General features: G+C 38.2%; 1 protein-coding gene across 2 annotated transcripts in view; it reads right to left on the bottom strand.

Annotated features, from left to right (window-relative positions):
• Window positions 1-246: 246 nt before the first annotated feature.
• Window positions 247-26933, bottom strand: part of Kcnb2 (potassium voltage-gated channel subfamily B member 2) — a 386016-nt gene continuing 359329 nt past the window's right edge. For both annotated transcript variants that reach the window (XM_048783053.1, XM_015485862.2), the window contains exon 3: window positions 247-4191. In XM_048783053.1, the coding sequence (XP_048639010.1) occupies window positions 2035-4191 (2157 nt within the window). In that variant the 3' untranslated portion in view covers window positions 247-2034. The remainder of the gene's footprint in view (window positions 4192-26933) is intronic.

The raw sequence follows: 26933 nt of genomic DNA, 5'->3' as shown, positions 1-26933 counted from the left end.
AGTAATGTAAATATCAATGATAATGACCATAAACTCTTAAAGGTTATGTTTTGAAACATAAGAAACAGAAATTCAAAATACAGTGAAAACAAAATGTTTTAAATAATTATTTTTAGCAGCAGGGCTGCTTAGATTTCAACTAAAGATCAAAGCTTGTTTTCTTATCTGAGATTTAATGACCAGATTTTGTTAATAAAGAAATGTTAAAGCCTGAAGCTAGGTTTTAATATTTGGGCTATTTTTTTCCTCCCTAAGTTTTTTCTTTCTTTAACAATTAGAATAAACTATAGAATGCTTTTCTTTCCCCTTTACACAATAAGCTGTGCTTTTAATTTGGCTCATCATTTTCCTATTTCCCTGAAATTTATACCCACAGGTGCAAAATGCATTTTGCTGAAGCAAAACCTGGACATTCATGGGAGACAAAGGAATAATTCATCTGAAGTCTTAGGGAGTTTGACATCATTTTTTCTTGGTTTTCATTTGGGCAAGACTGAGACCCAAAGAGATTGTGGAGGTTTATACAGGATCCCACATCTGGTCACTGCACATCTGTGATCAGAGCCTCCGATTCCTGTGAAGTAAGGTGGATTGGAATGACCAGGGCTCTAGGACAGACCTCCCCAACAGGGAAACTGCCCGCATGTGCCTTAGTGCCTCTGGATTTCACCATTCTCGGTAGAAAATGCTGGAAGTGGCTTTCATCAAGGTTACCACTCCCAAGGAGATGGATCTGGAAACCTGATGAAGGTAGTTGCTGAAGGGGTTTCTGATGAAAGTAGTTACTGAAGGGGTTGCCGCCATCTGTGGCTTGGGCAGAATTCCTATCCTGCAAAAGAGAAAAACTTCCCAAACCTCCACCCCATTACAGAGAAACACTCAGTGACCCATTTCTAGGCCTGGGCTCTTTCCTTTGTAACTCATGTTGAAACAAACTTTCTCTCTGTAAGGGGTGGCAGGCTCTGCTTTTAGTTTTTCAAAAGTCACTTTCTGGAATTTCCATTTTGGCATCTCTACATTATTATTTATAGATCTTTAGTTTGAAAAGTTTATATTGAATATAAGAGAAAAATGTAGTCAGGTTGAGATGGACAAAATAGATTTTTAAAATCTAGTTTCCAAATATGGAGTGCCAATTTTTAAAAAAGTTTTGTTGTATGATATAACCCTTTATGTATTTTTTAGGATTTTTTAAAAATGTATTTCTCTAATAGGCTATGGCATGATGCATAACCCATTGGCAAAATTTCAAGCTTCCATTCCAAATATTGCGATACCTGGTCATTAAATCTTGCTGATTTCCATGATTTATAAATAAAATCACAAATGCTACAGGTAAGCAAAAGCAAAAAAGAAAAACATACCCTATGGATTATAGCACAAATAAATAAAAATACTGTATTCCTTTAAATGAATGTTCTTATAAGAGCTTTATAACCCAAAGCAAGATATGCGAGATGGTTTAAGAAGAGGTTGCAGTTTTGCAACCGGAAGTCTGTATAGCTCCTCCAGGCAGTAGCTGTGAAGGAAATACCTGCATCTCAAAGACTTGTTTCCACATGTTCTTGACACTTCTGCATCCAGGCCCCATTATTTACAACGTTATGCATTTTGCAAGCTCAAAGCACCTTACTCCTCATAATTATGAATGCATGCAGTGACATTTCATCCTTTCATGTGCAAATTCTAAAATTCATTGTAACATAAAAGTTAAAACTTGAAAATCTGCCTACAATTTGAAATGAAAGGATCAAAAATGTCAGACATTGCAGAGGACTGGTTCCTAACAGAGCTCTCTTTATTGGTTTACTGTTCTTCAGTTATTTTTGTTTGTTACAAAATGCAGTCTTGACTCTTTATTTAAACAGTACTTAAACTAAACTGTTCATGCCATGCAAAAAATAACATTTTATGCACTTTTTTTTGGGGGGGGGGATAGGGGCGTCCCATGATTTAGTTCACAGGCATTATTAACCGTGTTTTAAGAAACAAGTTTTTTTTTTTTTTTTTTTAAATTATTGCTTTTGTAACTAGTCACATGCTGGTTTCACGTGTGGGACAATAACCTGTGTCGCCTGGGTTGGAATGAATTTCTGGGGCAAACAAGTGGTTTTCCATCTTGCACCCTTCTTGACTACTCTCCTTTTTGACTTCACCCACAGCGTGACAAATGTCTTGCCTACAGTTGTGACTTGTGTTCTGAGGGGAGGAAGAGCCCACACAGCCCTCTTCTCTCAAAGGGTCTCTCCCATCACTAGGCTTATCTGCAAAGCAGTTGGGGCTAGAGTCCGCTTGCATGTCCGGCCTGGCCCCTTGGAGCTCCAAGAAGTCTTCGTCTTCTCCAGTATCTATTTCAGTGAAGCTTCTCCTCTCCCTCAAAGAGAAAGGAAATAGTTTCTGTTTGGGAAACCGAGGGGACAGCCCTTTGGAAGGTCCCTGACAGTGTGCTGAAACATCAGCACCCAGCAAGGGTCTGTCTCCCTGGGGAAGGGTTTCTTCCAGGAGGATGGTACTGATGTGCTGCGGGGTGGTGAGAGAAAAGTCAGCTGTGGTTACTGGCAGTGGCCTGGCTGTGCTGGGTGGAGTCTGGGGAGCACTGCCTCTGTTTTCCTGAAAATTCACTTTGAGGGATCTGGACTTTAATGGGTTGCTCCCTTTCAGTGAGCTCTTAGGGCTGTCAGTGGCACTGTCAGACAGCACAGGACCATGTAGCCCACACTGGGCACCACTGGCATCAAGGTTCACAGTTATATCGATTGGGGCATATTCCAGGGTGGCATCCCTGGCATCACGCCCTTTCTCTCTGCTGAGTGTTAGAAATGGGGGGCCTCTGGCTCTTTGGTGCTCATCTGTCCCTGGGAGGTCAGTGGGGAACTTCATCTGCAAGTGAGATGCAGAGGGTGGTGGCAGGGGTGATCTCTCTGTCTCTGTGAAGTCAGTGGCACAGCTGGTGAAGCTGTCGATGCTGGAGGTGCTCTTCATGTCCACAATGACCTCGGTCTGCGCCACGGCCAGCTGCTCCTGTGGGTAGACCACTTCTTCCATTTCTATCTCTTCTTCATACACAGATGGCCTCTCAGGCTGTTCTTGGCAGTCTGGGTTTGGGTGAGAATGAGGCTGTGTCTTGGTGATTTCATTATACAGCATCTCCAGTTTCTGGGCACTCAGATGCTGTGGGCTGGAGGAAGAAGTGTTGTTCAGCTGCTCGTGGGAGTCTTTTTGGCTAACCTCCTGGTACTTATTCTCATAAGATTTGTTGGAGCTTGTTTCTGACAGAGCCTTCCTGGCCCACTTCCACCGGCTTGGGGACAGGTGATTATCATCAGCCGAGTCCTTTGTATTGGCTGACTCTCCAGCCTTCTCAACAGCCACGTCTATCAGTTCCATACTTCGAGCGAAGGCATCTTTTAAGTTCATAGAAACAATGCTTCCATTCCTTTTGGCCCGCTCAAGAGCCTCTCTCCTTTTAATGGCCTTCTCCTGACGTTTCTGCTCTTTATAAAACTCAGAAAAATTGTTCACAATGATTGGGATGGGAAGGGCAATAACCAGAACCCCAGCAATACAGCAGAGGCCTCCCACAATTTTCCCTAGTAATGTTTTAGGGTAAATGTCACCATAGCCCACGGTGGTCATGGTGATGGTGGCCCACCAAAATGATGCAGGAATACTGGTGAACTTGGTAGCATCTTCATCCTTCTCAGCGAAAAATACCAAGCTGGAAAATATCATTATCCCCATGGCCAGAAATAATATCAACAAGCCCAACTCATTGTAACTCCGTCTGAGGGTGAACCCCAGAGACTGCAGGCCCGTTGAATGTCTGGCGAGTTTCAGGATCCGAAGGATGCGCATGATTCGGAAGATCTGGACCACACGCCTCACGTTTTGGAACTGCAGCACACTCTTGTTGGACTCTGTGAGGAAAATGGTGACATAGTATGGTAAGATAGCCAGCAAGTCAATGACATTCAGTGGGCCTTTAAAGAACTTCCATTTATTTGGTGAGGACAGGAACCGTAAAAGGTACTCCATGGTAAACCAAGCAATACACACAGCCTCCACGTGTGCCAACTTGCGGTTGTCGGTGGGTTGTCCAAATTCATCATTTTCCTGCAGCTCTGGAAGTGTGTTGAGAGACAAAGCAATGGTGGAAAGTACGATAAACAGGATAGACACGATGGCCAAGATCTGGAAAAGAGGAGAAAGGTCAAGTTAGTAGGTCCTCTTGGTCGCTTAGGTGGCTAGGCAACCTGTGGATCCGTGGTTCTCTAAATGATATGGAATGCTTCAAGTTATTCCAATAAGGATTTAAGAAGACAAACTTTTCTAAAAGCCTAAAGTTCTCTAATGAATACAAACACATTCACTCTTCATGAGTTCATTTCACCTAAAAGCCGAATGCACAGCTGGGAGCAGTGGCTGCACACCTGTAATCCCAGCAACCTGGAGGCCAAGGCAGGAGTATCAAAAGTTTGAGGCCAGCCTGGGCAAATTAGCAAGCCACTGTCTTAAAATAAAAAATTTTAAAAAGGAGGTGGCTAGGGTGCAGTTCAGTGGTAAAGTGCCTCTGGGTTCAATCCCAGTTTTTTTAAAAAAGAGCCTAATGTACATTTAAATTCTAGGACCTAATTAATTTGAACAAAGTCAAGTCCCCTTTCCATGCCATTGTTCTTAGGCACAGTTGTGTGGGTTTCCACAACTGGATGTGGGCCCCATATGGCTAGAACAGTATTTTTTTTTTTTGAATAATCATCTTTTCTTTCTTAGCTAGCTATAATTTTTCTCTCTTATAACCATCCTGTTGTTTCCTTAAGTGAATTGTCTTACATACTATATAAGCTAAACAGAATTCATGATTGCTATAAGTTTTATTATATAACTAAGAATATAAATGCAGAACATAAATGTGGAGAGAGAATATGGCACTCTGTATGACACTACTTCTCCTAAGAACAAATACTTCTTGTGTGTAGTAAGTTTTGACATTGGAATCAATGTCAGGATAGCCTTTGTTCTGGGATGTGTGCACTCTGGGCGAACATCATGTGGGAAAGGAACATTATGAGTTATTATGGTTTGGACATAGGTATTCCCCTCAAAAGTTTATGTGTTAAGACAGGAATGTTCAAAGCTGAAAAATTTGGATCATGAGAACTGTAACCTAATTGATGAATTATTCCATCTCATGAATTAATAATTTTAATGGACTACTCTATTGGGTGATTGGCAGGTGGGGTGTGCTGGAGGAGGTGGGTCACTGGGGCACGCCCTTGGGGATTGTATCTTGTCCCCTTTGCTCCTTCTTCTCTGTTTCCTTGTCAGCACAAGCTAAGTAACTTTCCTGCCTTGCGCCCTTCTACCATGTTGTTCTGTTTCATCTCAGGCCTAGAGCAATGGAACTGGCCAACTATGGACTGAATCTCTGAAACATGAACCCCAGATAAACTTTTCCTTCTCTTGTCAGGTCTTTTGGTTATAGCAACCAAAAGTTGACTAACGTGTAAGCTAAGTTCAGTCAGGCAAGATAAAGAACTTGAAGAATGATCATGGTGATAGTGCAAGGCAGATATTCTAGGCAGAAAAGGTAGTAGCATCATGTCAGGCTTGGAAGGAAAGAGGCAGAGCTCAGAAAGAAGAAAGAAGAGGATCAAATGACTGGGTTTTAGAGTCAAGAACTCTGAACTCTGTCCTTGACTTTCACTGTTTGACCTTGGGCAAATTACTAAATATATCTATCTCAGATTGCAAATATGGTGAGTGAAGGCAGTAATCATAGTCAGTTCATGATTTCTGTAAAGATTACAGAATATACAGATGTTGCTACATATATAAAAAATACTCATAATTGTTAGAGGCTAAAATGTCCCCCCCCCAAAAAATATGTAGAAAATCTGTAAAATTATACATTATATAGACAACCCAAGAAGGGATTTCCTTCCTATAACCCAATGTTCTAGATTTATGGGGTAAACTAGGAAGATTAATGTTTGAGGGCAATGTAAGGAAGATGTTCTTTGTTTAGTAAAGGATGCACATTTGGAATATAATTCTTGGTGGAATAAGAAACCTAGGTCAGTTCTGGCTTGGTTTCATCTGACTTTTGGCCATGACCTTGGTAGGTGTCATTGGTCTCAAGTATTATAGGTAGATTTGAGAAAAAATATACTGACAGTGAGTGTTTCATTTAGAGAGTCAGCGTCTAGTAAACATTTGAAAGGACAATGATTAATATTCTGAAACCACAACTCTACACATCAGACTGAAAAAAAAATTAGTTTACATCAGGACTTCTTTCTCTATTTCTTTTTTCTTTATCCTCTTAAATTTCTCTACTTCCAGGCAATTCTCCTTTCCCTTCCTCCTTTCTCATCTTAGGCTTCCTAAGCCTTTCATTGTTTGTTTGCTTTTTTTCTTCCTATTCTTTTGGCTCCCATCTTTCCTCTTAAATAGATAAAGAAAACCATAATTTAACATATTTCAGAATGGGTCACAGACATTAAATAAAGACTTATGTTTCTTTAACTTAAACAAAAGTGCTTTATTATTAGTGTTTTGTGTTTTTTTTTTCCCTTAGAAATAGGTTAAGCATTTTTTTTTTCTGAATATACTTCAGAATTTCCTTTAAAAAGGTGGGTAAGTGAATAACAGTAGAAAAAGGTCATCTACTCTAAGAGATGGTGAAAGCTGAAGTTAGAAACTCCCTCAAGAAGGTTTATTTAAATAAACCCCTAGATAATGGGATTCAGATGGTTTATCAAAGGCACCCTGGGAATGCTCATCTTGCATCCCTTCCTTCAGAGGCCAAAGGCAGAGTAACGCCTACAATACTCCATCACTAAAATGTGCCTGAGGGGAAGCATTAGTGAGATCCCATCCATTTACATGCTCTTACTGTGAGGAAGCAGGGCAGCCGTGCATTTTCTAGGTGGTTGGTCTCACTGTTACTAATATACCTTTAGACACTTTTGAGTATTGGATTTTCACCATCATTCTTGTACTGATACTCCCTAGATTTTCCACATCTAAATCCATTCCCTTGCCCACTTGGGATGCATTTTACTGATGTTTATTCTTTAAAGAGAAATTAGAAAAGCAGAAATGCAATTGAATTCGCTCCACATTCTATTATTTTCCAACCTGTTTTCCTCCTTTGGAGATCCAACCTAAGGCCTTGTGTTTACTAGGCAAGTGCTCTACAGCTGCGTCATACCCCCAGCCCCCACATTTCAATCTTTAGGACAAAGGGAAAAATGAAAAGTCCAAAGTGGGCCTTCAGTTTTTTTCGTTTTTTTTTTTTTTTTTAAATTCCCAATCAGTGCTAGATTTGTAGGCCATTTTTATTTCTTCAATTAATTTTTTTGGGGAAAAAACACAAAACGTTCTATAATATTAATGTAGTCCATAGCTAGCTGATTACAGTTTAACAAACATGGCTACCTTTAACCCTTGGAAATAAGCAAACACATAAGATGATTGGGAGTACATTGTTGAAGAAAAAGAATTACCGAAGGAAAAAACACTCCAGCCCTAAGCCATCTCACATTCATATTAAGGAAACCATAAGTCAATGAAGTACATTATTTTCTCCTGGTGAAATTCACCCTATCAAAACCCATTTGCTCTCAATCTAGAGGAATGGTTTATTTTAAATATCTTCTGAAGCTTGGAGTTCTCCCAGAAAGACAACACTATAGACAAAATTTTGACCATATACCAAAGGTGATGCGTGGAACAATAACCCAAATGCACAGTTATTGTCTTATTGAAGGTTTTTTTTTATACACAAAAAATATAATAAATGTGAAAATTTTCTCTAAGCTATAGGATGAACTTCTAAATATGAATATTTACATTAGTACAGCAAACCCTCGTGGCATTTAGGTGTTGCTTCATTTATCTTAACTGTGCACAGGTTAGGACAGGACTGACTGAAGTTTTTAATCTCTGTCACCTCCAACAACTGACTTCTGGAGCTGGCAGGAGTAGAACTGTTTCTCTCAGCTTCCGCAAATAGACTGATGTTTGTATGTGGCAAAGGAAGTGGAGGTTCCAAGTGATTGTGTCATGTTGGTATGGTCTCCTTGGAGATTTGAATTAGGTCATCTCCAAGGTTCCTTTACCTCTAACATTTCTGTGTCTAAATTAGAATATTTTGCTAATTCCAGTCATGTCTGTAAACCAAGCCAAGGACAAGGCACAAATGACCCTGACATTTTGGTTCAATAGACAAAATAAAATTTTATTGCTTACGAAGTCAAACGTTTAAAAGGGAAGACTTTGAAAAAATATTGCACCATCTATGTTCTGAGCGTTTAATTACCAAGTACAGACATTCTTTCTGGATAAAATGTGCTTCCCTCGTGAATCGTCTGGATGATTACTTTGTTTTTTCACTTAGACATAGATATTCACAGGATCATGTGGAGTTAAGGACAGGACTCCTAACACTTGTATTAGTGGGCACTTGAAGTTAATTATATTGATTTCTGTTTGTGAGAGGGAGTGAGGAAGCTGGAGACTTGCCTCAGTTATGCCAACTTAATGATTTTAATCCTTTGAAGATAATGGTTGTTTTGCAGTGGAAAGAAACACAGGACAAGGAATTAAAATAATGATGCTGCCTCTGCTGATGTGGACAAGCCAGTTCCCTCCCCGAGTTTTAGTTCCTTCTTCTCAAAATGAGGGGCCTCACCTTACCTTGAGGCTTGTTAAGGATCAAATTGGATCACACACACGCAAGCATCCTATAAAATGTGAGTGTGCTGAGTGTAAAAATGCCAGAGATGTGTCTGGAAGAAATCTCTGACCAGCATTGGAAGAGAATAAAAACACTTAAACTGTTTATTTTCCATGTGAATACAATTCTAGAGCTGTTCCTATTCTCATCTTTAACACTTTCAAACATATTACCTAAGCATTGATTTGCCCAGACCAGTGTATCTTATTTTCCTCTGGACTGGACTATCTAGATTGTCTATATGAGTGAAAAAAAAAATAGATGTATATTCCCCTGACCCCACGTTTAGGGATTGAATCCAGGACCTTACATATATGTGAGTCAAGTGCTCTGCCACTGAGGTGCATCCTCTGCTCTTTTTATTTTCTATTTTGACACAAGGTCTTGCTAAGTTGCCCACCTGGACTTGAACTTGCAATCTTCTTGCCTCAGCATCCCAAGTAGTTGAAATTAAAGTCATGCACCTCCCTGAGTGGGTAGGCTGCCAGTATTTATTGAAGAGAGTGAGGTTACTTTAGGTGAGTTTGACCTGCTTCTTGTCAATATATGCAGGAAATTTTCTAGGCTTGTCTTCACATGTGATAATCTGCTATAAGTTCACTGGCATTCAGCATTCCACAAAAATATACCGACATGTATGTGCTTCATGAGGAAGGTAACACGTGGTACTTTCTCTCTTCCCTTCCTCTTAAACTCTCCTTCTTTCCTTTCATAAACATATGCTGGGAAGTGATATAAATAAACTGAGTTAAAAGATCTTAACCTCTAATAGCACTCCTGCTTTTTCTTCTTAGTGGGATGCAGGATGTATTTTTCTTAAATCTGATCAACAATGGAAAACAACATGGAGAAAGATGCTGACAGGAATTTTCAGGATAAAACCAAATTGTTTGAGTTGATAAGAAGGAAAAGTCTTGTGACAAGCATTCTTAGAAAAGCTTGAATAATTTTCTACTTTCGGAATAGGGATACAACACATTGGCATTTCTGAGTCTTTAAGCCAAACGCCAACCCACTTGTTGAGGGAAGAAGCAAGGAGTTGATAAGAATATCTTGATTTTCATCCACTCATCTCCTATTTCTAGCTATTTCCCAGAAGACCACTGGGTGCAGCAAACCCAAAAGTAACTCCTTTGATTTCCTCCAAAGGAAGATTCATCCATGATAGTTTTCAGGTCTAGCTTTTCATGTTCCTTGAACCACAAGATGGTCTCCTTTGTTAAAGCTGAAGCCTCTTAATAGGCCAATAGCTCTTCCCCAAAATGTTCCAAAACAAAAGATGTTCCATGCTTAAGTATTCTCAGTTGATTTGCATATGCAGGCAAGACCCCTTTGGGCTAACACCATATGACCAAATGCAAAAACTACATCTCTGTAAGGTTCAGTTGCTTTAAAAATTCTTTGGGTCCAAAGGATAACATAAACTCAGGAATTCAATTCTTCCCCAGTTTGTGGTGCTATGGAATGAGGGATGATCCACGTACAAGTTGATTTCATCTGTAAGTCTCCACAATAGCTCCCATTTGGGGAGAAGTGGGATGTGAGAAGTAATCTTGTTCTACATACAATCAATTTCTTTCCATTTTTTATTCTCACATAAAAACCAATTCTTTGAGAGGAGAGTTTTTGGTTATCTTATGACTAAAGAAACCATTTTGATATTTTCCTGGTATCTTTGTAATAAACTTTGTTTCACTACCCATGATACGTTTCTATATTTGAACAGATTAGATTCTAAGCCAAACCATGAGGGGAAGGCTGGCAAAGGCAAACTTAATATGATTACTAGTAACTGCAAAGAAAAGAGCCAACAGTGAGGTGGAGATAACATGAATCTTAGCACTGACTTCCATGATTAGGCAGTCCCTTTCTAGGTAATTGGTCCTGAGGGAAAGTCATCAGGAGCCCGAGAGTGAAAAGAGAGAGTGGCCAAGCTTGGCAGAATGCAGACATTACATTCTCTACTAGCTCTCACTAGCAGGGACCAATGGCTTTCCTTTTGGTAGACTGTCTGACTCCCCCCAGGGAAAAGCACAACATAAATGTCCTTCTCTTTCCTGTATGAAATGATAGAGTTTGGGGGAAAGATGCAAGAAGAAAATGAATGGAGTGCATCCTTTGAATAGGTGTTCATTTAAATTGATAAGCTTAGCATATGTAGATTGTAAAAAAAAGGCTGGAAGAAATATTAAAAATACTCCATTTCTCATTTCATAGGTAAAGAAACAGAGATTGAGGAATTCTATCAAGTGCCTGGTAGTGGGAGGGGTGATAGTGAAAGAGATTTAGAGTCCAAAGGCCTGAGTTTAAATCCCAATTGTGACATACTTTGCTAGCTTTATGACCCTGGTGTGTTAGTCAGGTTTTCATTACTATGACCAAAATACCTGACAAGAACAATTTAGGGGAGGAAAAGTTTATTTGGGGCTCATGGTTTCAGGGGTTTCAGTCGCTAGCTGGCTGACTTCATTGCTCTGGGTCTGAGGTGAGGCTGAACATCATGATGGAGAAGTGTGGCAAGGGAAAGTCCCTCAGCTCATGACAGCCAGGAAATGGAGAGAGGGGTGGGGAGCAAGGGGTTGGGGGGCAACAGGGACAGATATAGTCAGGCCATGTCCCCAGTGACCTACTTCCTCCAACCATACCCAGCTGCCTATAATTACCACTAAGTAGTCCATTCAATGAGGTTACAGCTCTCATAATCCAGTCTTTTCATTTCTGAATATTGCTACATTGCCTTATACATGAGCTCCTTGGGGGACATTTTCAGATCCAAACCATAACACCTGGATATCATAATTAGCTTTTCTGGGACTCCGTAGTTCCTTAGAGAAAATGTGGAAGACAGATGCTTGTTTTGCTTACCTAGATAGCTTTGTTTTGAAGACCAATTAAACATTGTGTATGATAGCATTTTGTAAAGTGTTAATAATGTTAATTATATTCTTATCTATGAACTTTCCAAATCATACATCAAATTCTGTTGTTTCTATATTCATGACCTCAAAGTCAAGATGGTGGTTATTTCAATATTTTACAAAGAGAGTGTAGTCGAGTGCACAGCATAATTAGGACAGTCAAAAGTGCAGCAGGTTCTCAGCAAGATTTCACCAAATGGTAAAAAGGAACCAAGAATTCCCCAAGTTGGACTTTTCTTAACAGCTGCCAACCTCCTAGATGCTTCCACTTAACTGAGTTGAAGTGAACTCAGAAGCTGAGAGGAGCAGTCCTCTGAATGCTTGTAGTACTGATTTCCTACATCATTATACACAAGAGGTGCATGGGCACTTTTTGCATTCACCGGAACTCACACAATCTCCCTTTGTAGGCTTGCTTGTACTCAGCTGCCTATTTTTTCAGGGGAGCCACATTTAGGAAATAAAAATATAGCATGCCGGGTTATAGGTGAATCTAATGTTTATATGGGATATATTTAAACAGTGTTTGCTGTGTAACTGAAATTCAAATTTAACAAGGCCTCCTGTATTTGATCCAGCGACCCTACCTCCTTGGTATTTTGGTCCAGGGGACAATCCTTCTCCAGGATGCCCAATTGTATTTTCTCGCTCCTGAAAATCTGGAAGTTTGAATTGAGAGATTTGGAGATGAAGAGTCGCTGGGATGGAGTCACGTTATTTCGTAGTGCTCCGGAAGCAGGAGCAACAAACTGACATTGTGAGAAGGCTTGGTTTCTGCCTTCTGATAGTACCTTCTGGCAAGGGGTCTTTTTCCTTCTCCCTCTTTTGCTGAAGTTAGCCAGAGTTTTAATCAGGGTCTGTTATATCCATAAACCTATACAATCTTCTTGAATAATCATTTGACAATCTCGTAGGAGACTGTTCTGTTTCTCAAACGAAAATTTAGAATCATGGAAGGCAACGACTACAGATTTTCTATACAGTTTTCTAACAGAGGAGGCGCTTTGCAAATCCACTGTGAACAAAGAAATGAGATAGAGAGAAAGAGGGCAGGGGAGGGAGGGGAAGGGAAAGGGAATATTTCCACAGAACAGGAGAAAATGAGAATGGACCTTGAAAAAACAAAATAACACCTAATCATCCAAGAAGACAATGAGGGGTACTTTGTCATTTTTGGTTGCTTTCATGAAGCCCAAAGTCAGCCTAAAAGTTTTAACTAGAATTTTTTAAATTGTAGAATTTTTTAAAAATAGAAATTCATATTAAAAATAGTCCATTCTGAGATAAGAGAACAGGTCTACAAGTTCAATGACATAATTTTTTCCCCAGTTTTAAGCTCTATACTTTTTATTAATCCTTTCCTTTTTCCATTATGCTGAATAGATTGTCTTTAAAAAAAAATCCGTATTCTTTGGGAAGCCTGCTTTTGATTCTATATTGGCTTTGGACTTCACCTTCACAAAATAATGCCTTTTCTTAAAAGTGTACAGTGTTTATTCTATACCACATTTTGCTATTGTTGTTGAGTATAATTTGGACTCTGCAGTTAATCCAACCAGTTAAAAAAGTGATAATTGCATGTATAGATCTGGGTAGATTCAGGTTTGTGCAACAACACATTGATCCACTAGAAGAAATTTTTTTTTTAATGGCAATTTTATTTTATTTTTTTTTTTAAAGAGAGAGAAGAGAGAGAGAAATTTTTAATATTTATTTTTTTAGTTTTTGGCGGACACAACATCTTTGTTTGTATGTGGTGCTGAGGATCGTACCCTGGTCGCATGCATGCCAGGCGAGCACGCTACCACTTGAGCCACATCCCCAGCCCCCACTAGAAGAATTAATGTAGCTTATTCAATAAAATACCTACATACACTTTATATACCTACATACCTATCATTGTTCCATGTATTCATAAGTAAATCCCCACAGAAGAATAATAAAAAAGCATAAAAGTATAAACTTAAGAATACTGTATGTTCCACTTAATAAATATATATTTTCAAGCACAATTTAAAAATATATTTGTGCATATAAATAAAGCATCTTAGATATGTGGAGACAGGGTAAAATAAATAATGGACAGAAGCCTCCCTCACTTTTCTCCTTGTTAGTTTTCTAATTCTTCACAAGATAATTCATGAAAACTCAAAGGAGAAAAAACAGATCTTGAACATTGATAACGTTCTGAATACTAGCTTATTTATTTCTGTATCCAGATTCTGTAATATTCTTTTGTTGTTGTTGTTATTGTTAAGATGTTTTCTTTGATCTAAAGACAATTCTAATAACAAATCTTTTTTTTTTTTTGAGACAAACCTTAAAGGACAGGTAAAGGTTTCCAAAAGGAAAAGGGGATAAAATATATTATGGGCTGAGAGAAGAAGGTGGGGAATGACTTTGAATCCCCCCAAGTTATGATTTGCTCGAAAAATGCCAAGTCATTTTTGTATGGCTGGGGACAACTATAAAGATACATGGCATGGAGGCATCTGTGGTGACTTCAGAGATGCTAAATATAAATGTATAGGCTGTGCACTGTTCAAACCCTGAGGGCTCCAGTCAAGTTATTATAATGTGAATGATACATCAGTCGTTGGTGCAGTGCATAACTTGTACAACCAATTGCAACCGCCCTGATTTCGGGGAAGTGAGTAGTTTGTTGTGATTGGACAGAGGTGGAGGCACAAAGGGTGGGATGGGAAGCTTCTGGGAAGTTAGACAATGGACAAATTTTGCAGGGTATTTTATGCAATAATGAAGTGTTGGTAGGCTTCCTTTCATAGGCCTGTTTTCCTCAGAGTGTGGACCCTGGACCATCAGAAATAGATCAGCAACATCAGCATTATTTGGTAAGTTGTTAGGAAAATTCCCAGGCCCTGCTCCACACTTTGGGAAGAGGTCCAGCAATCTGTCTTTTAACAAATTCTCCAGGTAATTTTTTACTTGCCAAAACTTGAGGATGCCACTGTAAGGAGTAAAAGCCACTGGCGGATCTCAAGTGAAGAGTTGGTATGCTCAGCCTTGCATTTTAGAAAGACTCCTGGCTATAACGCATGAGCCTAGCTGGGGATACAACTGAGGGCAAGAAGTTTCTTTTGCAATGGTGGTAGAAAAAAGGGAGATGGGATAGGGTATATAAATGCTTGTGAAGCAATAGCTGTCAACTGCAAGCTGGGAGAGGAGGTCAAGGTGGACATTTTCTACAGTCGCATCAACTCATGCTGTTATCTGCATGGAGTGACTCTTAGATTCTTGGAGGACTACTTAAGGCCTTGCCTAGTCAGCCTCAAATTGTGGCCCTTGAGCCAGCAGCATCATCTGGAAGCAGATTGGAAATGTAGAATCTTAGGCCTCACAGCACGTCCACTGAATCAGAATCTGCATTTTAACAAGATTCTCAGGTAATACATATGTGCATTTAAGTTTGAGAGGGATAATCATGACAATTTCATTCACATTACTAGGTTGTAGTGATGAATCATCATGAAGTGAAATTTCAATCTTACTTGTTATGGAGATGGAAAAGTCCAGGACTCTCTCAGGTTCATGACTAAGTTTACCAGGAAACTTAAGTAGCTCTGACAAATATCCATTATTACTTTATAGAAGTAGATGACTCAGAATTATTCTACACCTAAATCATTTCTGATCTTTGAACATACTATTTCTCATAGTAAAAAATATTCTAATCAGAGCTTTAGGCTTTAAAATAAATTCTTTCTTAAACAACAATTTATTGGCATATGAATAAATTATGAGATACATGCGATATTACTTACCATAACTGTTTTCTTTTATAAACTTTTATCTTAAGTGTTCATTCTGCAATCACACAGGGCACAGACTAGTTTAAGGAGCTATTTATACTTGCTGTTCCCTGAAAGCATGCTCATTTGTTGAATTATTTCTCACCCATCCTTACTTCCAATTTCTGCACGGAAGTCTTCTAAATTTCCAGAATTAAAGTGCCATTAAAAACTGGCTTTGTTCCTTGAATACCTAGTCGGCCCCAGCAGCTCATCAATCACCATTAACAGAGAATTGCAAGGATTTATTTCCACCATTATCACCCTATCTCAAGACCGCATCCCAGCAGCTTCAAAGGAAGAAAAAACAAAAGCCATAATGCAATCATTTTTCCTTTTAATGAATCTCTGCAGCAAACCTCTTTTGAAAAGTACTTTTGGGGTCAATGTCATTAAGACCACATTATGGAATGCCAGAAAACAGAAGACATGTGAGGGTCATGCTGTAATGGAGCAGTGCTGCCAAGGGAAAAGTTAGATGGGAGCCAAATCCAGCAGGGACTGAAGAAAATTTGCCCGATTCACTTTACATCTGCTATTAGGGAAGGCTGCTGTGCTGTCCCAGGGCCCCATGAGCAACAGTATCTCATGGATCCTTCTGTTGCAGAAATCACAGGTGGTGTTCTGGCAAGAAACTGAGGATCATAAACAAGGACCTTTCATTGAGTCTTATTGGGCTTGTTTTGGCAGCAACAACTGGGGACTGGTAATTCGAATGGGCCCCAGTTTTTCTGTAGTTAGTAGGGACTGAAGAAGTATTCATTAAATAGAAAAGCCCTGCATTTTATTGCTGTCTCATGTAGACATTTTCCACAATCACATAAATTCATTCTGCGATCCACATAGAGTGACTCCTGGATTCTGTTGTGAGGGTTATTTATGACCTTGATACTCAAAATGTGGCCCTTGGGCCAGCAGCAGCACCTTCAGGCAGATTGGTAATATAGAATCTCAGGCCCTATCCCATGCCCACTGAATTAGAATCTGCATTTTAACAAGATTCTAAGTAATTCATATGGGCATTTATGTTTTAGAGGCACTGGCCTCAGATATAAATGCACACCACTTAAGAAAAAAAAATCAGAATTTAAGACTTTTCCATACATTTTTTTAACCACTTGATCTCAGTTTCATGGGCAAGAGCAGATTCTCAGACCCTGTGGGACTTTTCAATACTGTTCAGAGGTTCTGGGCTGGGAGGGTGTAATTAGTTAGAAAAAAGTCTTGCAGATGATGCCGATGTGGTGTCTGATTCTACCTTGACCTCTTCTCCTACCCTGTGGTTGACAGCCATTGCTTTAAGAACTTGCACATAATGCAATTCAAGATGGCAGTGGAAAGAACACTTGGTGTTGAGTCTGACGACTTAAGCTTCATCCTGGTTCTCTATTACTAAGTAACTGCATTACCTGTATCAAGATGTGGAGCTTGTTGGGGCTAATCATGACAAGTTCTTTCACATTACTAGGTCGTAGTGATGAAATTATACAACGCACGTGGAAATGTTTTGGAAATTATATGCTTCCACATAAATGTCAATATAATTAAAATTAAATTACATTAAAATAATTAATTGAAATACATTTTTTTCATATGGGGTATAGAGTTTTGGGTAGAATTATTAACTCAAATATGATGTTAGGGGTAGAAGAATTTTATTCTTGTGACTTCCTGTTTGATGTTAATGGGTTCCTTCTTATGTAACTGCCAGTTAGCCCATTTCTGAAGATGATGCTGACTGATTTCAATAGTTCGGTTGAGATAAATGTCTGGTCCCTTTGGAAACTCAGGACACTGGGTTGAATAGTGCTATGGTCTGAATGTCTGTGCCTCTCCAACGTCAGTATGTTGAAACTGAGTCCACAGTGCAATAATAAGAGGTGGCATCTTTTGGGAGGTGATTATGAGGAGCTCTCATGAATGATGTTAGTGCCCTCCTAAATGAGGCTGAAGGGAGCATGACTGCCTTTTCCACCACGTAAGGAAACATCAACATGTATCATCTTTGAAGCAGGAAGGACGACCTCACCAAACACTGAGTCTGCTGGTGCTTTGATCTCAGATTTCCCAGGCTCCAGAACTGTGAGAAATAAATTTGTGTTGATTATAAATTACCCAGGCTAAAGCCTTTTATTATAGCAGTAGAAATGGACTAAGGCAAATTTGCGCCCCCACCCCTGCCAAGTCAGTACACTCAGAATTTCAGAATGTGACTTCATTTGAAAATAGGCTCTTTGTAGATATAATTAGTTGAGTTAATATTTGATCAGAGTGGATCCTAACTCCAAAGCCTGATGTCTACTAATAAGAAGGCCATGGGAGATACAGAGAGGCACACAGAGGGAGGATGACCCTGTGACAGAGGCAGAGACTGGTGTGGTGCAGCAGCAAGCCAAGGATGTCAAAGATTGACAGCAACCACTAGTTGGTGGGAGGGGGCAAGGAAGGCTTCTTCTCTGGCATCTTGAGAGAGAGAGAGCACGGCCTTTCGAACACCTTGATCAGACTTCTAGCTTCGGGAACTATGGAAGAATAAATTGCTCTCTGTTGTTATTTCAGGCTACCCAGTTTGTGAAAATTTGTTATAGCAGCTTGAGGAAATGAATACAGTCAGGTTGTATTAGTCAATGAGTGAGTTTAACCTTTAATGAGAGCTAGAGCTAAGACTACTCAAAGAGCCCTTATTCTCTTCAGAAGTAAATTCAATGTCACCTGAAAAGGACAGGGAAATGCTGAGATTCGGAAACCTAGTCAGCAGGAAAACCAGCGAAACTGGGAGAAACCTAAGTTATATTTACATTGGAAGTAAACAGCTTGGATTTGTTAAGTAGGTAATTAACACCAGCATTCTAAATATCAGGAAATCCTACCAAATAACACATTAAAAGCCTTAAGTTAGAAACAACAAATCTCTCTAATGTTAGAAAATTTAAGAACCCAGTTTTAAAACACATCCCCTAGTGGTGACTTTTAAGTAAAGTGCTGAGGAATTATCATACCGTTGTCTAGATAAATCAGTTTTTACATCAAAAGCACTATAAATGGACTATGCATCCCTGACACTCTGTTATATTTAGCCTTAATAAAAGAGGGTGCTGCAAAACCATGGCGGTTTTGCATGCCGTATATGTGTAGAACAGTGTTTTCTTCCAAACTGGATTGATGGATCTCTAATAAAATTGAGTCATAATTAGCATTAAAAAAAAATGAAACAGAAGAGATGAGAATAGAACAGAAAATATGAGGAAGAGTAGTGTTTTGTAATATGTGCATATTTATGTGTGTACTGGGTCATATTCTTAACTTAAAATAATGATAATAATAGATGCTATTAAATTATCATTATATTTGATGAACCATTTAAAGGCAATAGGACCCCAGTGTTTCCCAAGCAGAGATCTAGACAATTTCTGTCCATGGGAGAGAAGGTAGATTACCTTCTGGATTCTCCTCAAAAGGACAGAAGTCCTACTCTTTCAGTGGTAACTTTGGCTTAGGACTTTCAAAATTGAACTACCAGTACAGTCACATGTAGATTAGATCTGAGAAAGACATTATTAGGTGATTTTGTTATTGTGTGAACATCAAAGAACACACTTACACAAACTGAGATGATTGTGATGCCCCTAGGTAATATCATCTTATCAAACTACTGTGTGATATGTGGTCGTTTAATTGCAATGTCATTATATGGTGCATGACTGTATATGATCACTTCATTATAGTCATGTTGGCACTTTTTTAGTTCTGACATTAAAACTTCTGTCCTTCGCTTTCATTACTTTTCATACTTCCTTACTGTTTGGTTTATTTTTTTTTAAATATTTTTTTTTTAGTTGTAGATGGAAACAATATATTTTTATTTATTTATTTATTTTTATGTGGTGCTGAGGCTCCAACCCAGGGCCTCATGCGTGGGAGGCAAGTGCTCTACCACCGAGCCATGACTCCAGCCTATTGTTTTTTTTTTTAATATATTTTTTTAGTTGTTGATGGACCTTTATTTCATTTATTTATATGTGGTGCTGAGAATTGAACCCAGTGCCTCGCACATGTGAGAAAAATGCTCTACCCACTGAGCCCCAGCCCCAACCCCACTATTGGGTTTTTAATAAATACAAGTAGTTTACTTTATGGCATTTTTCTAGGATATAAATTGGGGTGATAGATTTTCACTAATCATTAGGAAAACTACTGAGCCGCTTTTAACCTTTGTTATAAGGAAATGCCATATGAAGACATTTTTTAAAACTTCCAGTTAAATCATTCAAGATTTAAGATAAATTAACAGTATTGGTAGATCATTGATTGATATTGATTTCTAAATATCATATGGGGGTTTCAATTATATGATTTGCCTCAAAATAAAAGACCAAATTTTTTTTCTAGACAAATACAACTTATATTTTTTTCCAAAATTTTATTTTTATTTTTGTTTAGTTATTTGTCCCTTTTAGATATACATGACAGTAGAGTATATTTTGACATATTTATACAAACATGGAGTACATCTTATTCTAATTAGGATGCTAGTCTTGTGGTATGAGTAGGTAAATGTTTACTGATCATATACAAATTATACATGACTTAAATAGCTAACATTAAAATAATTGACTCCATAGTTTCAAATGCCAACTTTAGCTAATTCTAAAGTGTTCTGTATTTAAATATCAGTTCCATTACTCAGTCAGCTAGGTAATAGAGATGAGATCAAGATTACAGCTTGAAAATCTATAACACCTAATAATAATTAATAATGGCTACTATTGGACTGGGGACATGGTTCAGTGATAGTACTTGCCTAGCATGTGTGAGCCTTGGGTTAGATTCCCAGAAACCCCCCCACCAACTGACTAATATTAATGCACAGTATTTCCAAAATAGTTTTTGTAGGTGATGACTTATGTCTATAAAGATTCTTGTTTAGCAAGGTAAAATTCTACCACTAAAATAGTCTACAAATAAAAAAAATACTTTGTATTATAACAAATGGTCAGATAATTTTTATATGTAGTATAAACATTTCATGTTTGAATTTCTTATTTTTTAGGTAAGAATTTAAAACATTTCTTCAGTTTCAATCTGGGTCAAATGCAATTGGTCAAATGCAATCAGTTTGTCAGTTGTTGACCTACAGGAAATGAGGTGTGGCTTGAGGTTGTGACAGTATGACTACGTGTAGGTCAACAACTGACAAACTGATTGTAGAAGGGAGATGGAAGGTCATGGCTGAAGGCTACCACATATCCTTTCCCTTCTGATGTTGGGAAGAAGTGTCTTTCTGGAAGCCTATGTTCTGTGTGGTGCACAACTATTTTGAATCAGGCCTTCTTTAAAAGCTATATCATCCGAAATTCTTTTTCTTGATCTCCACACTGAGAATGATTTCCTTCTGTGGTTTTCAAAAATGCTTTTCTGGATCCCTGGGGTTCTTTGCATGTGCCCTAGAGGGCATGTTGAGATAAGGAGAAGACTTACTGGGCAGCACTAAGGGACACCCTCTTCTGCCACATATGAAATGGAGCTGTCCTTCCAGATAGTGCTGAAGTTGCAAAACTAGGCAAAGTGAAACATGTTCACAGAATTCACCCTAATTCCATGGTGTGACATATGCATACATACGAGTACATGCATTCATATGCACACACAGATGTATATCTCCTTTGGAGCTGATAATACTGTTAAATTTTGCTAGCTCTGTTAAGGACATGGTAGAAAAGACTTGTGTATGATCCAAAGCTCTTTCAAAAAAAAAAAAAAACATTATTTACTCAAAAATAGATGCTATTTTATTTGAAGTCACAGCTGTTGTCTGCAGAGTTGGTTATTGAATACATCTTTGTCTTTTAGGCTTCTAGGACTTCTAAATGCAAGGCCAGTTTTGTCTGAGCTAAGAAGCTAAAATTCGACATCCCAAAGCAGGCAGAGGTCTTGAGTAAACACATTATAAAAAGATAACATATAAAACTGGAATCCACTAAGCCCTGGCTGTACCACATTAAATGGCCTCTAGGAGGCTGAAAGATTTGGGCACCAATAAGACTGAATTATTGGTTTTCTTTTATAGCAGTAATATTTTATATTTTAGATGATTAGGTAAACATAATAAAGTTCATTTTGCCGCATTATTTATAGACTAGTTTAGAATTCCCTAAAAAGTGTTTTCTAGGATTTTGTCCAGGTCTGAGCATTGAACCCAAAGAATACTCATTAAATATGTATTAGTCTCATCAAATTTCTATTTATACCAATATGAGTCTAGTGAATACCATCTATGTCCCCTGGATGTTCTTAATCTTATTTTCTAAGACAATAAGCCGAGGAAAACAAATTTTAATCATTCTAACTATATAAAAGAGTTAACATAATAATAATTTTAGAAAGCCCACTGTGTTACCCACATCTCCATTCTCTCATTGCATAATAGTAAATGTTTGCTTCTGAAAGTTTAAGTAGATCAGCGAACAAAGCACAGGCAGATGATGACTTAGCACTGCTGCAAAAGACACAACTTTTGTGCTGCTTGGTCTTTTTGCTTTAAAGTGCTCATCCTAATGATACGGTTGGGAGATTGTCAGGTACCACAGATTTGGCAGATAAACAAAGAACACCAAAATTCACAGTAGGAATAGGCTGAAAGGAACTAATTTGCTCTCTATAAAACCATGACGAGGTAGGTTGGAAATGAGAACATAATTGCCCAATTGTATATTGGCAATCCTGGCCAGCCTGGGAAACATGTGAGGCAAGTTTTATTTATCTTAGTTACTCTTTAGCCTGCTTCTCCTTTTCCACTTTAGATTGTTCACATGCCTACCTCTCTCCCCTTCTCTTCTTTTCTATTTTCTCCTTTCCCTCGCAGGGCCAAATTCTCACCTCCTTGGGGCTACTCAGGGTTCTCCAACACATCCTTGCCACAGCTACTCTTACCTTCTTCTGTCCCTTTCCAAATATCACCCCAGTGAACTTTGCTTCCAACTCTTGTTTAAACTAACCTCATACCAATACGAGTAGTGGATTAAATCTTGACCCAATGAGATATCTTCATTAGTAGAATTTCACTATCAGGCAGTGCAGACATTTTTGATAGTGGAAACTTTTAAATTATACCACAAAATATTTACCTGTTATGCCTAATTATAAAGCTATTATTTCTGGAGAAATATTTTGGTATACCAAACCATTATTATTCTCCTCCTTCTCCTTCTTCACTCCAGAGGTGCTTTACCACTAAACCACATCCCCAGACCTTTTTATTTTTTATTTTGAGACAGGATTTTACTAAGTTGCCCATGCTGGCCTTGAACTTGTGATCCACTTGCCTCAGGCTCCTGAATTTCTGGGATTACAGGCATGTGACACTGTGCTCAGAAAACCATTATTCTTTTAAAAAAATTACCACCTAAATAAGTGGTATAAAATGATTTTTTTCCTCCCAATTTCAACCTCAGTGACAGATAAAAATTCTATTTGAACCAAAATCTAAATACTTGGCTTTATTTGTGCCACAAACAGTTGTCAATTAGAGACATTTTAAACAGAGTGGATTTATTGACTAGGTCTCAGGCTTTTAACTCTGGAATTCATTCTTATTTTCAATAAAATGATCATATGCTCATTTAAGGACAGCATGAATAAATTCCTTCTCATTTACATTGTCTCTTTTTTGGCTTTTTAAAAAAATATAAACATTACAATAAAGGTGTATCTCATGTATTAATGAATTAATGACTGCCTCCAGTCAACTGATTATAGAATTTATTCTCTCTTATTCCATATATATTTGGTGCAGAATCCAGCCTTTTGAATTCTTGGTTTCTCTTAGCCATAGGTGAGTTTACTTCATTTGATTTATTCACTTTTTAAACAGTTCAATTGTTTCTCAACTTTGATACTTATTAAAATGTCTCACAAGGAAATATTTTCCTTCTCAGCTTAATGATTTACCATGGTTCGTGTCTAGAAACTTCCTTTATAATCAACAACCTTTTATACTTAACCAGCATTCTACAAAAGTATGCGGTAGTGAAAATGGTTTCAAATTAATCCCTTATAAAAAATAAATTAATCACATTTATTTGCACAAAGTTTTCAGGGGGCTCCCAATATGTCATGGATTCTTTCCATGGCTCTTCTAATATAAAAAATAGTTTTCTGAGACCAGGTCCACGTTTCCAACTTCCTCTGTGATATTTCCACTTATATAGCCATTGGTCCCTCTGGCCTTATAGCTATTAGAAAAGAGGAGTCTTCCAAATCATCTTCTGCAATGGATCCTTCCTGATTTTTCTATTTATAATGAAAGTACTGCCTTTATTTTATTTTTCCAGCCTAGGAATTAAAGTGATCTTTTTTTTGGTTCTAGTATTTTATGTCTACTTTAATCTATAACTCTTCTCCTTAATCTTCAGATTCAAGTCCCTAAGTTCTAGTTACTCGCCCTTGAATATTTTCCCAATCCTCTCTCCCGACTGCCCTACCCCTTGTTAATTCAGACCCTTAACATCTTATTCTCAAACAACTGCCTTGACCTTCTAATTGGTTCAACTGCTTCTAATCTTGCCCTTGTTCTTTCTGGGAATGGAATGAATCCTGGGGAAGAGGGAATTCAAGAATCAGAGTAGCTTTCCATTTCCTTTATTTGTTTCACTCTCCCTGAAGCTTCTTCCTAGTTTTAAAGATTAGTCATTTGTTTTCTCTCTCCTGCTGGATTACAACTCCTCAGTGACATCAGATTGCGATCTATTTTCCTTAAAGCACATAACACAATTCTTGCATTTAGATACTTAATGAAAAAAAAATTAATCAGTAGTGTTCATGAATTTATTTTGAATATTCACTGATACATTCCAACAGTCAGTGAAATCCTTAATTACAATGTAAATATCTGATTAACTTGTTTTAAATTATCTTGTCTCCCCCATATGTCAAATTACCCTGTTTAAATCAATAGACGCTTTAATCACCTTTATATCATTCAATTGCACGTGTAGGTAGGCAAACTCTATTGCTTTAACTCCAAATTCTACCTAGAAACTAAAACCACACAACATAAACGATTGCACCAAACAACCCAACTGAGAACTATTTCTTCGAAAGACATCAAGACTTTTCAATTATACATGGTTATGGCTAGGAAGTTTAGAAGGTTTAAAGAGAATCCAAAGTGTTTTAACTAATTGAACAAAACAACAGCATTGCCATCTTCTTACCAAGTTTACTCCTCTCCTAAACTTCATTTTCTTTCATTTGCTGTGGTCTCAGTGTTTATGTCCCCCCACTCCACCCCATTCATATGTTGAAATTCTGGTGACTGCATTAGGAGACTGCATTAGGAGCCTTTGGGAAATGATTGAGCAACAAGGGTGGAGCCTTCATGAATAGGATTTGTGCCCTAAAAAGAGGCTTGGAAAGAAACCACATGGGAGGACCCTGTGAGTAGGTATCGATAAACCAGGAAATAGGCTCTCACTGGACATGGAATCTGCTGGTGCCTTGATCTTGTGCTTCCCAATCTCCAGAACTGTTAGAAATGTTTCTATTGTTTAAAAGGTACCCCGTGTTTGATATTTTGTGATAGCAGCCTGAACAAACCAGAACACAACCTTTTTCTCACTTCTTATTTCTGACTCTTTGTTCTAATCAAAACTTAGGAAAGTACAGTTTTCAAAGTACAATCTCATCACCAACCAAAGGACATGGCATAGGATAAAACTGAAACGATTACCCATTCATGAAACTTGGGATAGAAAGTGTCATCTCTGGGGGATCAAAATAATATCCCAGTTTCCCAAAAGAGAGAAGAACCTCTGATCTGATGAAGCTAGATATGAGTCATGGGAGTTCTAGACCAGATGGGAAGCACCTGTCTAGGGCCACCTGTGATATTTAGAATGATGAGCATCTTGTCTCATGGCTTGTAAGATGGGAGAGCCTTATGGCATTCTTTCTCACCTGTGGTTGGAAGGCAACTTAACAACAGTGTGTGTTAAAATGTCAGGATTAAGGGACATCAGAGATCTTGACCCAGCCTGGTGTTTGCCTCAACCAACTATAGCTAGTTGATGCAGTATCCTAAACAGTAGGTTAGTATATGAGGGAGAATAGAGATCCTATGATTGAGTTATAAAGAGTTGGATACATCTGAATTAATTTTTTTTTTTAAGTTCTGGAGATTGAACCCAGAGCTTCTGACATGCTAGGCAACCTCTCCAGCCAACTCTCCAGCTATTTTTAAAGACTCAATTTTGAGACAGGATTTTGTTGGGGAGCCCAGGATGGGTTTGAATTTGTAATCCCCCTGCCTCACCCTCCTGATTAGCTGGGATTACAGGCATGTGCCAGCAGACCTGGCTTGATTTTTTCTTTTGAAAATGTAAATTACCCAAAGGGAATATTCTATATCTTACTCTCATACTGAGCATATCCAATACATTTTAAATAGTGAGCAACACTGCGTTCTCAGAATAAATTGACTGAAGTCTATGAAGTGAGGCTCGTTCTTGTCAGTAGGTGTCTCTGTTCCATCATACTCTAGCCCAACTGGCCCAGGTTTCTCCTGGAAATGCATATGTTACATAAAAGGCATCTTTTCTTTAGAAATTGTATACTTTAAAGAGAAGATATAAAATGACTTCTCTTTTTATTTATATTCAGTTTCACTCTGAATTTGGCCTTGCTTCACAGCACTGGTTGTTGAAAATGTTGGAGGGTGTTTTCAAGATAAGCTCCCTCTTCACTCTTTGGTACTTAAATGAGCTTTCTTGCTAAGCTTTATCTCTGTCAGATCATGGTGCATTTCTGAGAAAAATGGTAATAAATAAGTTGCTAGGTATGTTAGACCGCTCAAAAGGCCAGAATCTTTCTCTTATACATTTATTCCCTTGCTGATAAAATGAAGCCCTAGGTTAAGCATCCTCTGGGCTACACAAGTATTAAATCTCAAGTAAAAATTATTCAGAGAAGGAATAGATAATGGTTAACTATGCAGCCTCTGGCTTCAGACAAGCAGGATCCCAATCCCGACTCTGCATCTCACTCCCTGTTTGATCTTCTTTGAGTTACTTACTCATTCTGTGCTTCAATTTCCTCNTATGCATGACAGTAGAATATATTTTAACATATAAAAATAGAGTACAACTTCCCATTTTTTTTTTTGGTTGTACATGATGTGGAATTACATTCATCTTTGAACATAGGAAAGTGATGTCAGATTCATTCTACTATCTTCCCTATTCCCATTCCCCCTCCCTTCCCTTCATTCCCCTTTATCTAATCCAAAGTATTTCTATTCTCCCCCTACCCTAATAGGTGTGTTCTTTATGTTGGTGATTTTTATACACTCTTATCATTATTTCTTCAAGTAGTTCCTAATAGAGCAGTTCCCAGTGGTTCTATTTACTGGTATTTCTTAAATCTATATATCCAAGGAAGATGATTTTCCTATCACCATCACCATCACCACCA

This window comes from Marmota marmota, unplaced genomic scaffold (assembly GCF_001458135.2).
Source record: "Marmota marmota marmota unplaced genomic scaffold, marMar, whole genome shotgun sequence".
In the NCBI taxonomy this organism is placed as follows: Eukaryota; Metazoa; Chordata; class Mammalia; order Rodentia; family Sciuridae; genus Marmota; species Marmota marmota.
The sequence above is the reverse complement of the archived record's forward strand: the minus strand, read 5'-3'. Positions and strand labels throughout refer to the sequence as shown.